This window comes from Vollenhovia emeryi, unplaced genomic scaffold (genome assembly GCF_000949405.1).
Source record: "Vollenhovia emeryi isolate VEMERY1.0 unplaced genomic scaffold, V.emery_V1.0 DF939134.1, whole genome shotgun sequence".
Classification (NCBI taxonomy): domain Eukaryota; kingdom Metazoa; phylum Arthropoda; class Insecta; order Hymenoptera; family Formicidae; genus Vollenhovia; species Vollenhovia emeryi.
In genome coordinates this window covers 726,565-740,868 of record NW_011967232.1, presented here as the reverse complement: position 1 = coordinate 740,868, position 14,304 = coordinate 726,565, and the positions used below count along the sequence as shown (strand labels likewise).

Here is a 14,304-nt window from a genome sequence, read left to right as displayed (position 1 = left end):
AACTGAAAGCTAACACCGAGTACATCGTCTTTATTTTTCTTTTTTTGGGGAGGGTTTTAATAACTACACGTCTCGCCTCGCGAGCAAAGATACGGGCGCGTTTGCGCCTCCTCGCGTATATCCCTTATCTGTACCGGCAATGTCCCGCGACACTCGAGACACGCCATTTGAACACACTTTCACAATATGGCTAAATACTTCCGTTATCCTCCTGCCGGACGCGAGATTGACATCCCCGCATCCGTTTAATCACACACGAGACTTCCGTGCGAAGTCCTTCGGTCCTCCCCTCGGGTAACCCTTACTATTATACATTACAGCGCACTTATATACAAGGGGTATGTACAATTTTTTTTACTCGGCCAACGCCGCCGTAAATATCGGAGATATGTCCCCGATAAGATGTAAAACATACTGCCGCCCAACGACACTTCAAAGCAAATGAAAAGCTAAAGCCTGCTCGCCGGAATATGTAAATGCGGAGTGCCTCGCGTTCTCCTGTCGTAATCAGAAAAGACGTATCAGCTATGTACAGTTTTTGTTACGTCGAGTGCGGGTAACCGTGCCGGCGAAGTTTATTAACTATATGGCGAAAGTGTGATAATTGGAGCTCGCAAATAACGACGGTGAGTGTAATGCGGAGCTTTATGCGTCGCCATCTGCAGCGGAATTTCTCATACCAGATGAGATATTAAAACGTCCGACTCTGTATTCATTATTTCAAAAGTCCCGCTCTGATAAACATAAATGATAACTATACGGAAGAGAATTGCGCTGATTTACCAATTAAACCCGGAACGATCGGAGCGATCGTTTCGACTATTTGTCTCGCTTCCTCTGTGCCCTGCACTTTTAATCAGTGATAAGCGTTCATGTTTGAAACAACTGCCTTTTTACATTATTTCGATGTCAAGGCTCAACCGTATGAAATATCGAAATTTTTTCTAGCCACTCACTTGCGCCACCGCGTGTCCGATAACAATTACGAGCCGCATAAAAAAAAAGGGATCGACGCAGATGAATGTGCGGTGACGTACAATTATACGTATACGTAATTAATACGGTATATATACCTTTGTACTGTCGTGATGACGTGTTACCTTCTTAAGCCATGACGCAGCACGTTGCTGAGAATTAATGATAAATCCCCAACTCGAAACTTCGCCTCCCTCCTTAAAGTTCCGGCGGGTCTTTTGCATGCCAAAGAGACACCCCGATCACGCAGAACCTTTCACACGCGCGCGCTGTAATAACTCGCTAAAATCATATGAACGATCTTTTCTTCGCCCCGCAAATTGTATTTGCGGTGGCGAAACGTGTCTCGCTCGTGCTCGAACCAACGGCAGACCGAGCGCGATGCTGAATCCCAGCACGAAATTGCCATAAACGAACGACCGCGCACTCTCCCATTCCTCTTTACAGCTTCACGCGACTCCTCGTATAAACGCGGCGCATCCTGCGAACAATCCCACGATCGCGAGACCTTGCTACTGTTATCTAGAAAGTTATCGATTCCGAAACGGGAAGCGTGGAACTGGAAGAGCTTAACGGTTGTGTTTGTTGCGCCCTGTCGTCGATAAACGCATCGAGGAAAAGCGAGACAAAGAGCGAATAACGTCGTTCCTGCGTGCGCGTCTACAAACATTTCAGTACGCTTCATCACCGATGTCCCCTTATGAAATCCTGAATGCAAACTGGAAATTTGAATAACTGAGAATTGCAATAATAAGACTAACGGACGCGAAATCATACGCGGAAATGTGTACGAAGGCTTCCCCTATTATCGTTTCGCGTACAGTTACGAGCGGCTTTCCCGTGGATTACGGAAGATGATTGTATTCACGATGAAGGCAAAGACCGATATCGCTCGCACAACCCTCCGGGATTCGAATTGAATATTTTATCGAATCGTCCTCTCGGAAGCGCGTCTAACTGAACTTTAATGAGCGGTATCTTAATCGTAGTCTGCGAATATCCTCTCATCTAATGTTCTCGTGAGGACTAGCGTCCTAGTTTCGGGCGTAAATCCTCTTCGTCGGGACCTCGATGTCCTCCGAATGTAATGGGTTTTACGCTCTACTTCGAAAATCTGACTATCATATTTATTACGTGAACGTTTATTTATTTACCGTCGACCTGTCGATCGCGACGACGCACGACTGTACCAGCGAGACATATGAAAACACAGTGGGACGCGGAAATGTAACAACTATTAATCTCGGGTGAAAAAATAACGCATTTCCGCGGAGAGTCCTGTATAAATATCTACGTCAGCCGTGTGTACGTTGAACTTTGTAAATTAATCGGCTTACACGTATGAATCATATTTTCCGATCGCTCGCGATCGTTGATGGCGGCTGCTGTCGTTTCGTGCATATATGTTTATATACATGTGTGTGTTTACGCGATAAAAAAAAATAAACACTTCGCGCACGCTGCAGCTCCGATGTTTGTTACGCATTTTATGCGTTGTACGATCTCGCAGGTGTCGAAATGCCTAGGGCAAACAGGAAGCCAATGGGCTCCTTTAACTTTTCACAGGACTGTGATTTTCGATTTGCGAATTTACGTATTGTAACGTGTGTCCATTGATATTTCGTATCCATGATCGGTTAGCCAAATATTGCACGAAATTATGAATAAATTACAGTTCCGGTGTTTGTGTAAATTTTGTTCTGTGTCTTTTCGATCAAAGTTAAATATATAAAAAAGTAATTAAATGTTTTCCGAAATATTAAAAGTAAAACATTAGCTGCGACATAAATGCTTCTTCTCCACTTCGCTCTTGTAAATTCATCCAACAACGATGTTTATTAAATTTTCCATTTTAAATGTAACATGAATTTTAATGATTCTTGGATCAATTATGGACATGTGGCACGATAATGATGGAAACTGAAGCATTCGTTATCTATATAGACATCTTGTATAACAATGAATAAATTCTTTCAAGATTTTGTAACGTATCCTGTATCCTTTCCCGTGGTGATAAATGCAATCCTTTTCAGGATTACTGTTCATCCTAACGGTGGAGGTTCTTCGTTTTTGCACTTATCCATTTAGCGGGTTTTTTCGGCGTGATAATGTATTATGCGGCAAGAAGGGTAGGTGCCCGTGCAATTGGAGATCCGCGAGTTTCTTCTTGGCTTTATTATATTAATTACACGTATCAATTAAAAGTTATAATTAGAATGAAGGAAGCTTACGACGGGGCTCGATGAAAATGTATGTCTACCTAGGTGTTGTATATATTTACATTCGGCCGCGGCACGTATATAATCGATACCGATTGCATCCCAACGACAACTGCTGCACCCGTTATCACTGACAACGGTATCACGCTCAGAAGATTTTCGAACCCTGAGGTACAACGTTCTCGACGCTTCTCCAAATGGATTTCTCCTGGTTGCAAATTTGTATGTTCGCGGAAAAATTTGGGAAATAAAACCTTGCAATACCTTATGCGGAAAGTTATCTATGTACCGTTTTTTTTTTAACTACTTTCCCCGAGACATTTTTTCCGTATACATTGTTATTTCTGTCCTTTATTCAGATTACTTTTAAACTGTTTTCACGATAACTCACAAGTCAAATATAAGCGAGAAGATTGAAAATCGAAAACAATTGTGAGATTTGCATGCTTATTATACCAACGGGAAAATGTTACGTCGTCAAAAGTGTTGCATCGTAACGAAAATTGCACGTGGAAATCGATGTACGCCATTTTCCGCACCGGATGCATTTTTAGCTCGTTAAACTCTCTTAATGTGGATTTTTAATTTTTGATCAGCTCAGGAGTGTTACTTCAGGTATGGTATTGAGGTACTTACTCTTCTTCCTTTCGTCCTGGGTGCAAAATCTCGCTCTTCACCCGTGATTCCGATCGACCTCTTACCTTCATCCTTTGTAAAGTATTGACAAAATAATACGTTAAAAAAATGAAGATTCACGGGGTTCAAACTACCGAAGGAAGTAAAAATCAATGCTTTATTTTATGTAGTGGAATCAAGTGACGTTCAAATTGGCAATTCCTGTCGAACCCGTAATAATTTGTTAATGAAATTTTATTCAAATTTTATTTTACGGCTGCAGAATCAGTTCATTTTCCAACTTATATCGTTAAGATGGAAAGTTCAAAAAGTTCCTTCTCGTTATCGAGAGTTTGAACTCCCGGGTGCGGCCGATTTGAATCTATTTCACGAGTAACGACGCAGATATCGATCCTAACAGAATAAACGAGCGTAGAGGAAGAGTTCCTCGCACGTGCGAGAACTTGGTGGTTGTCCACTTGGTTATCGTATATTTTCTTCCGTAGTTAATTGGACTATCTAGGTTTTTACGCGTGCGGGGAGACGGAGGTGGAAGGAGGGTGGGGGGACTCTTGAGAGCAACGACGAGTGGGTCGATACCTATTTAACTCGAATCTCCTCCGGTCTAACGAGAAGGCGCAGCGACGTGCAAAAATCGTAAGGACGCGTGGCCGTTCGCCATAAATGCGATAACGATCAACAAATCTGACGCGAATCTCCCGATCTCTCGTCGCAGTTCGCTTCGTATTAAGATATGATTGTCTTTCGTCACGAAACGTTGGTCGTCCCTCGCCTTTCGTTTCCTCCGTGATCAGTTTTCTTCCTGTTTCCTCTCGGATCGTCTCGATGCCCTCATTGGGCCGGAAGGGTCTACACGGGTAGCAGAAATCGTTGTAATACCGCAGCCATCAACAAACATAACGATGGTGTCGTCAGGGTGGCGAGACCTTGAACTGAAATAATGAAGAAAAGTTGTTAGCGCAAGTCGTTCTCTCCGCGATTTTTCCTATCTATTTGGATGGATCGATAAAACAGCTGGATGATGAGAATTTATCGTGTGCTTAAATTACTAAAATTCTCTCTTCATCGTCAACGAGAAAATTATCACGGATACGTTGCTATTTGCTAAATCATTGTATACTCGTGCTAATTCATTGCAGTGACAATTGAATTTCCGTCTCGCGGAAGAAAGATTACAACGTGAGTGACAGTGCAATGTTAATTATGACATTTAATTATTCGAACTACAATCAGATATATAAGCGAAGATTACGTTGTAATGTGTAGGACAATTTAATTCGTACAAGCTCCGTTAACATATTATTGATGAAGGAAACATAAAAAGAAAATAGATAGCCAAAAATATGGAATCGAGAAATGTTCAGAAATATGGAACTAAAAAGGGATATTCAGAAATATGGAATCTATACATAACTTCAGAAATTATATAATGATTTATATTTCGAGCTGGTTTTGATGTAAAAATAAATAGGTTTATCGGCCCAAATCACGATTTTTTTGGCTGGTAAACTGATTTATTTGTACAGGGAAAAGCAGCGCAAAATATAGCGTGCTATATAATTCCTGGAGCTATACATAAATCACATATTTCTTTTATATACGGAAACGGCGGAGTTCGGAAAATATTAATTGAGTAATTATAAAGCTTCGATGTAACACATGATATCTCAAAAAGAAACCTGAATACATAATTTAAAGATTTGCATAAGTTTGCATGCATTGAATAGAGTAGATAATCTATTCGCAGAATTTACAATAGGAGTTGCGGATTTTAAATAGGCTTTTTCGGAAGACGCACAGAAGACTGACAGAAGCCTAGAATCGGTATCGTCACCTTCGTCACGCACGTGCCTCGAGATACATAACTCGATAAGCTAGTTTTCTTTGAAGGAACGGTAGTTTAGCTGAAACGTGTGTAACTTTCGGATACATTTCGTAACGAGATGAACGACTTCGCAAACGGCGTCCTTATTCTTGTACTCGCTACTACGCATTCTTAATGTGATGACAGCTCCCTCGTTCTAGTTATGCTCTTATCCTATTTCGACTTCGCTAAAACACGCGCAAAACCGTAAAACTTTAACAGCACAATGCGGCCAGAAGTCATTGAACAATATAAAAAAATCAATATGCTGCATATGTATGATGAATTACGAATACGTGTACCACGTAAAAAAAAGTTTTTAACGCAAAAGAGTTTCCTGTATTCATAAGGGTTTATGTAGAATATGATAGACATATTTCAAAACTGATTTAAAGGGAAATACTAAGAAGCCGAAGCGCTTTTTTTTCTCAGGCATATCAAAACTTGTGTGAAAATTGTATAAAATCATCCAATGCTTTCATCAAGGTGAGAAATTATTCAACCGAGATATAAAACCGACCGAAAATCTGCACTATATTCCCGCGTACGTAGAAAACGCGGGAATCACGGGCGTGACAACTTGACCGTCATACATCGCGTGCAAAGGGAAACAATGTGGTCGCTATTCAGGCAAAGTAAACAGACAGACAATGCTAGTCATTCATATGACATAACTCGGAGGTCCTATTGAGCTACTGAAAATCGTCTACTCGATACAGTTTTTTTTTTCAGATTTATTCCACGTTCTTTCCCCCCTTTTTCACCAGGGGCGAATGAACGAACGAATGCGTGCGGTATTTCTATCCGCGCTTCGAAAGGAACGGCATTCGACTCATTCCGGAAACATAAAGAGAAATACAATATCAGCCGTCGACATAACCCAGCCGGGGCTATTGTCGGCTCACTCTCGCTGCGTTTCGGTATTATTTGCGAAAAGAATGAAGTTACGCGTACGGTCTTTCCGTTTTCTATACGGGGGCAACGCACTGCAGGAGAAGAGATATGCACGAGGGTCACTTCCATCTGTATCGAATTTGTTGAAGCTCTGTCACAGGTTTGCCCGTGATTTTTGCAAAAAAAAAACCAGTAGTGAAATCCCGATGTATTCACACTCTAAAGTGTCCGTCCGCAATTTTTGCTTCTTATCGTACACAGTTAAGAAATTCGTGTTAAATTTAACAGATATCACATGTCCCAAACGGCCCACACAAATTTTTGTGTTAATTTAATATGTTAATTTAACATAATATGGATATGTTCAATAATCACACTAATACCCTAGCTGTTAATATTTTAACACAACATAAATGCAAATCTTAAAATAATTTGAAATAAATTTTGTGTAAAAGTTACATACTTTTAATGACAAAATTAATTTTAAAAATATAATTTTTACATTTTACAGATATAATAAGTCAAATGACGGTTCGAAATCACTCTCACTTATGTTATATATAGAATAAACTCAACATTTTATTCTGTAAATTTGAACAGATAAATCTTGTTACTAATAATATAGAACATATGTATTGTGTAAGATTAAACAATAAGTATACATTGTGTTGTTTTAACATTTCTTTTCAGGTATTTCAATAATTTTACATTTGAGGTCAATTAACACAAGAGCAATGTGTTAAATTAACACATGAACGTGTTAAACATTTAACATAAAAATTTTAACCGGCATTTTGTTAACAAGGAGACAAATTTTCCAACTGTGTAGCATCCAATTACTTTGTCGCTTTTTCAGATCGAATTATTGATACAAAAACGACACTCGTTAATTACATTAAATTGTCGGCTTCAGTTTTAGTTTTCATGATAACTTAAAAATGTACGAAAATAAAACTGTTTAAATACGTACGTCGCTGCAAAATATTTTAACTCTTTAAACGAATTATGTTTTCGCGTGACAATGCATCCGTACGTTTTGTCATAAATTAGTAACGACAGATATACAGATCTCGCGCATAATAAATGTCCGCGGTTTAATTCTACTCGACAGAGTACAAATATAATTACATAACTAACAAAGTACACAGAAGTAAAATTACGAGGACATTTTAAAATTAACTCATCCCGTCCGATTAAAATAGATTAAAGCCGGCCGAACTGGGAGGGGGGAAGGGCGCCTTTCGGCAGAATCGACAAAGTCGTGACCGAGTTAAGCCGCGACTGGGTTAAAGGAGAAATAAGGAAAGGGGGTGCGGAAGGATAATTCGAGAGGTTGCACAGAAGGGTTGGCGGGGGGGGGGGGGAGTGACACGGGGAGACGAAAGGTGGCCGCTGATAGAAAGAAAACTGATAGTTGGCAGAGGTTCGAGCTATAGGTAGCCAGCTCGGCGGTAAATGCAGGAGGCGTAGCGACGCCGGCCGTCGCGTAGGGCGCTTCCAAGAACGATTCCGCCTAACGAGAAAATCGAAGATCGTTAAGAGCAATTTCTTCGAGTCGTTCGACGTCTTTTCCGGTTTGCCTTGCCTCTTTTTACCTGTCCTCTCTTTCCTACACCGGCTCCGTTCGACCTGGCTCCGCCGACCGGCACACCGGCCGTCTCGCTCCCTCTCATCTCCTTTTCCCCCCTTGTTCTCCCCCCCGCGTGTCCGTTGCCCCTTCGCGTTTATTTCTTTTACCCTTTTACCCCGTGTCGTGCAGCGACTCGGCTCGCCCGGTCGATATTCGGAGGCCCACTTATGCAATTAGGCCGAGTACCATTTGGGTATCTAGCGACGATAAAAGCATGCGTCTCTTCCTCGCGTTTCGTTATAATAGGCATTCCCGATAATATTTGCGGTAAATATAATCGGGTACGATTACGGCGAACGTTGTAAAGATTAACATCGAGCGCTATTACCCGGCAAGTAAATGCATGAATTATTCATAGATTAGCGGAATGGATATTTTCATTTTCTTCAAATTCGTGAAAAACTCCGGTTTACTACGCTCGGCACCGCGATCCCGCTATTTCGCAAAATTAAGCGGGTCAAAGTTACAACTAGCGTTTTCATAGGAATTTTGGTGCGAAACGTGTCTCGCGCGTTAACTAACAATGTGGGAATTGGCTCGACTTATGACTCGAATATTTCCAGACCGTGCGGCACAACGGCAAAATATCCCCGATAACTAGGCCGCGTTTGTATGCACCGAAATGTTTGTCGGTTTACAATAGCGTAGTTATACGTGGAGCTAGTCAAATGCCGGGTATTATATGCATTGTAATTCCCTTCGCCCGCCCGCGGGATTTGTATTGCGCGGCGTGACGCGACGGCGTGCAGCTAACGCACATTTGATCATTCTCGTTGCGCATTCGTAATGCATGAGTCGTTACGATCGTCACGGCCTCGCGATGCATTCTCAAAAATCGCGCATCGTCGTCGAATCGAAAACGTTTACCTTCTAATCGGAATGCAATTGTCGCGCGTATTGTTGGAAGAAATTTCGCGACGCTCTCGCGACGCGCAATACACCCGAATTGTCTCACTCGCGTCGTACCGTTCCTTTCGCTTTATTCAAACAAGCAGTCTAATTTCCGACGCACCACCTTTATCGCCGGCCAATTGTACCGCGATGTAATAAATTATCGATTATCTCTTAAAACAATATGCTGTTCAATTTGCGTCACCTGTGTATTTACCAGTTTCCGATACCTTAACGCCGATATTCGGCCATAATATACCGGCTATAATTTACAAAAATAGAGAACGCGATACGTAACACAACACCCTCTAAATTACGAAAATAAAAAAGTATGTCCGCGTCCGCGGCAGGTGTTCCGCTGGTCGCGTATTTTCCGACGTATTTTTCGACCGGCGAACACAATCGTATACAAATGCGGTAAATCGTTGATTACCTTTGTGGCCCTAATAAAAGAGAGATATGCGCGTTCGCAACGGTGTGAATCGTTGGCTGATCGGCCGCGGTGGCTCATTCTGACAAAATTGACCCGAATCGAGAGCACGACGCTGCGGGCGTGAATTACACCGCGTGCGCGTCTCCTCTCTCTCTCTCACACGCACGCACGCATGCACACCCGTTCTCTCTCGCATGCTACCATTGCGATTTCAACGAGCAGTCAACTGCGAGTGTCTGTGCGTTCCCACGAAAAATAGTCTGCTTACATCGCCAGGAAATATTGCCGCCGCGTCGCGTGTAAACGAGTGCTCTCGCGAAAAGTCGATTTATGGTCCATCGGGCGAGCCGAAAAATACTATTGCGGTAAAACTCTCGTGATATATGTATATCGGCATACGCCCGGTGTCCGCGAGCGGTGGACGCGCGCGCGCGCGTGCGTAACCGCGCGCTGTAACGCCGCGCGCGAATCGTGAATTTCTTATCGTAACTCGAATTGCGTGACGCGAGGGATTAGTTGATAAATATTTAATCGCGCGTTGCGCCGAGCATTGCCGAGAGCGTTGTTGGTCGGGAACGCGAGTGCATACAGACACACCGCTGTATACGATCTGATGAATCACGTATTTTCCCCCCTCGCCCCTTCATCCCCGGGTTCGCCCCGCCGACTTTCCCCATCGGCGACACCCCGTGCGAGGGAAACGAGCTGCTTTCGCGCGCCGCCGTAATTTCGCACTTATTACAAGTATATGGTTGTTGCTTATCGATTGTTCTGTAACGGTGCCCTGGATATCAAAGATGCGGGGCGGCAAGGAGAGGAGAGCGAAAAGTGGTCGAAACTAATTTAAGTGGGAATTAGAACGATAACGCGAATGCACGCGGTCGCGGGCGAATCCGGTGGGGCGCGGCGAAGGAAAGGATAAAGTGACTGTGCAGGTGCAGCTGGGTGAGAGCGCGTTGCGAGGGCAGGTGGTAACGGTTGTAAATTATTGTCTTAATTTCTCCGCAACCCTTGCTCCCCGCGGGAACCGAGTCGGTCGATTAGTCGGGCCCCGTTGTAACGCCGGTCCCATGCTAATTTCGCATGCCAGGAAATAATAAAGCGCGCACACTTCCGCGAGTGGTTACCTCGAAAGAAATGTGCGGCGTATCGATAACCGAACTTGTTGTCAAGTACAAACACCCTTAATCGTGGCCACAGCTCCATTTGCCCTCGCTGTCCTACTTGGCACGAAATTGGCATTAAATATTACGATTTCAATGTTCCTAATTTATACAACGCGATTATTGAAGAATATCCTAGATATACTATCAGGAATTTCATTTTTAATTTATATATTTTTCAAATGCAATGAAGAATGAGTTTCGCGTACCAAACGTCTTCAACTTCAATCATATTCGATACTCAATTATATTAATATTCAGGTTGTAATATAATATTAAAGTATCGTAGGTCTCTACATTATTATTAACCATATTGCACAATCGGGTTATTAGATCTTATTCGCACTAGTTTTCCTTGTTTTCAAATTTTCCCCATTTCTGCCACACGATGATTTATTATTTGATTATACGCATTCTCGTTCACAGTAATTTAATAAAGGTCGAAATATCGCGAATGCAAATAATTTTGTTCTCATATTACAAACATGCGATTTATTCTCAGACTTTGCTATATCAAATTATATATGTGATTAAAATTTTTGAATTATGATTATTAAATTTGTCAGTTTACCGCACGTATGTCGTATGCATTTTCCGTTTAGTAAAATAGTACACGTAGACATAAAGCGGACAATTTAAACATAAATATTAGCTCTGTAGATATAATTCTGATTATGCAAGTGTTTAAACGTTTGTTCATTATTATGTTTCACGGGATATTAAATTATATATATTTCTATCTCTGACACTTTCCATATTGTACCTAAAATTAACTCTACAACAGCCAAAATTGTATATTAGTCAGACGCTAATTTCAAATTCTTCTTTCTCACTCGGTTATTCAATTTAGCCGAAAGGTTGTTTTTGAAATAATCATATTCGGGCTCGACCGCGTCTATAATCGCGAGTCTTCGTTTCGTCCACGTGCTCTCTAAAAGTCAACCCGTACCTTATCACTAGAAACAGTTGTAAGTATAGCATGAATAATTCAGTGAAGGCTCGAAATTTCGAGAAATGTGTAGCAAATCAACTTGCAGCTGTTATGGAATAGCTGCAATTTTATTGGCTACTCATTTCTCAAAACTAGAACTTGGGCAAAGTTTCTTTTATCGTGGACACGGGCCTTTATAACTGCGAATCAGCGAGTATTCACTGTTTTCAGTGATAATCCACTGACTTTTACTCTGGGAAAAAAAAGACAGTTTGAACAACCCGTTTTGGGACCTGCAATTAGTAATCGAATTATTTGGATTGTTCGTAACTCTAATTTAATGAATTTTACCCCGCGTAACTAAAAATCGCAATTAGCTATTCTATCTATAGGTATCCAAGATTTTAAAATAATACTAATCAATTCTCTCAATTAGAATTCTGTCGATATTCAGTAACGCAACGATAAGTTTCACTTAAGAGGCACTAATCAAAATGTTAAGTTGCTTAACTACAAAAACGATCAAAAATTTTCCCAGAGTAGAGTTACGGACAATCCAAATAATTCGATTCCTAATTGTGGGTCCCAATAAGGGTTGCTTAACTGTCTTTTTTTTCCCCAGAGTAGAGAGTGATCTCTTCGATCGCGACTCGTTCGCCGATTATATTACTGTAGTGTCACGTGGGCTTACCGTAGACCTCGGTGTTGCGAACGTCGACGAACGGATCGTTGTCGTGACTCGATTGTACCGTCGATTCGCACCTGCAACAAGACGATTCGATCATCGTTTCGGAGCCGGCCGGCCAGACGTTAGGATAAATTATCGCGCACCATCGCGCGAAACTCGCGTAAAACGAGCTACCCTATTCGCGGGCAAGTGCGATGTATATTTATAGGGAGTGTGCGCCATAGGCAACGGCTCTGTCGAACGACGGAAATATACGGCACGTTGTAAACACCGAAATTACCTGACGTTTATCTTGTCGCCGGCGAGATGACCCGGCTCCAGCTCGAGAAGTAGACTCGATATCGTCGAGTATAGCCCGTGCTGCTCGAAGTGTTGCTCCGAATCGGGCTTCACCTGGAAAAACCATCGTTCGTTGCGCAACGTTTCTTTTCGCGGTGATCGAGTCGCGTCGCATTGAAAGTAACTTTCCGTTCGCAGCATCGGGGAAGGATGAATGTCGCTCGTCGCCAAGTTCCGTCGATCGATTGCTGCTACGAGCGCGGAATATGAATAGACGAGCGCTATAAATAAATCTTTGTTATCTCTTAGAATCGCTCGCGTCAATCTAGATTAACGTTAATCTCGTGCAATTAACTATCTGAGAAATTTATTAAGACTAAAAAGGTTGACGAGTCACTTAAGAAACTAAAGGATGCAGTTGACGTATAAAAAGATATTTGCGGATCGAGTGGCTAATTAGAGATACTCACTTAAAAAATATATATATATCGTTACTTCAATCGCGAAGTAACCCTGTTAATTAAGTGCGAGTCTCGTTGCAACTGATCCTCGCGTAAGAAGGGGACGTCATAAATCCAGAGCATATAGGATACATGCCTGGTAATTATACATCTAATAAATCGTAGGGCAGACCCTGTCGCGATGCCGAGAAACAAGGGACGTCGGGACGGGATGCAATATGCGTCCGGCGCATTGTTGCGTCGAAGAACGTAAAGGCATTGGGGGAGGGGGAGAAGAGCATAAATGTGACGTCGCGGGACGACGTTAATGCATCCGCGCCTCGATGCTTCGATGTGATTGCGCCGATTCTAATAAATGCACACCGCGCGCATCGCGTGCGACGCGATAAAACGAGCAAATATCGTTTAGAGACCAAGTTAATATCGGCGCGGGTAGCTTCGAGATTATCGCGGGCATGATTACGGAGTATCGTGTCGAAATGGAATTAAATGTAAACAGGCGTGCTGGCAAACAAACGCCGGTACCCCGAATAAAGTTCTTATTATTGTATATGAGACGCATTAAACGTTATAACAAACATTCGTTGCGGGGAAAAAAGCGCAGTTTTTAATGGACGTGAAATATAGGATGACCGAGAAACTGTTGCTAAACATCGTACGCGCGGGGACAAATGTTGAAAGTAGAATCAGTAAAAAAATGTTATAGAGAAATATATGTTACACGGGGAAAAATACTATTGTTATTCCGCACTTGCAGCATTGTCTCTCGCAAGATTGGAATCGCTCAATTCAATTTGACTGAATAAATAAACAGATAAAATGCTGCATTTGTGATTACGAACGCGCGCGCATCTCGAGTGGCGAAATTGCAATACAAATTTATCGTCGAAGTATCCTATTAATGTCACACACGTGGAACGATCGGGGAAAATGTAATTAATGCGGATGCACCTTTTTCTTTTACGTTATCGTTAGGCTAAAAAACGCACGGCGAAATGTATTAATGATACTTTCTAACGATCCCTCCTCTCAGACGCGCACGTTTGTCAGATTCGCCATATCCATGTCCCGACTTCGTGCAACAGCCGGATATACGGTTCTCGCTTTGTAATTCAAGTCCTCCAAGTTCTTTATACCCGTACGTCGTATTTTATGTGACTGGAATTTCCATTTTTTGCCGCGACAGCGACACAATTCTACTCGCTTATATTCCGCGCCGCCTTTCCTCCATCCGGCTCTC

The 14,304-nt window shown here is 42.2% G+C and overlaps 1 protein-coding gene across 2 annotated transcripts in view; it reads right to left on the bottom strand.

The window, feature by feature from the left end:
• Positions 1 to 4,599: 4,599 nt before the first annotated feature.
• Positions 4,600 to 14,304, bottom strand: part of LOC105567782 (cell adhesion molecule 2-like) — a 73,565-nt gene continuing 63,860 nt past the window's right edge. For both annotated transcript variants that reach the window (XM_012022917.1, XM_012022918.1), the window contains exons 6-8: positions 12,605 to 12,717; positions 12,328 to 12,398; positions 4,600 to 4,762 (exon numbers count right to left, since the gene is read on the bottom strand). In XM_012022917.1, the coding sequence (XP_011878307.1) occupies positions 4,680 to 4,762; positions 12,328 to 12,398; positions 12,605 to 12,717 (267 nt within the window). In that variant the 3' untranslated portion in view covers positions 4,600 to 4,679. The remainder of the gene's footprint in view (positions 4,763 to 12,327; positions 12,399 to 12,604; positions 12,718 to 14,304) is intronic.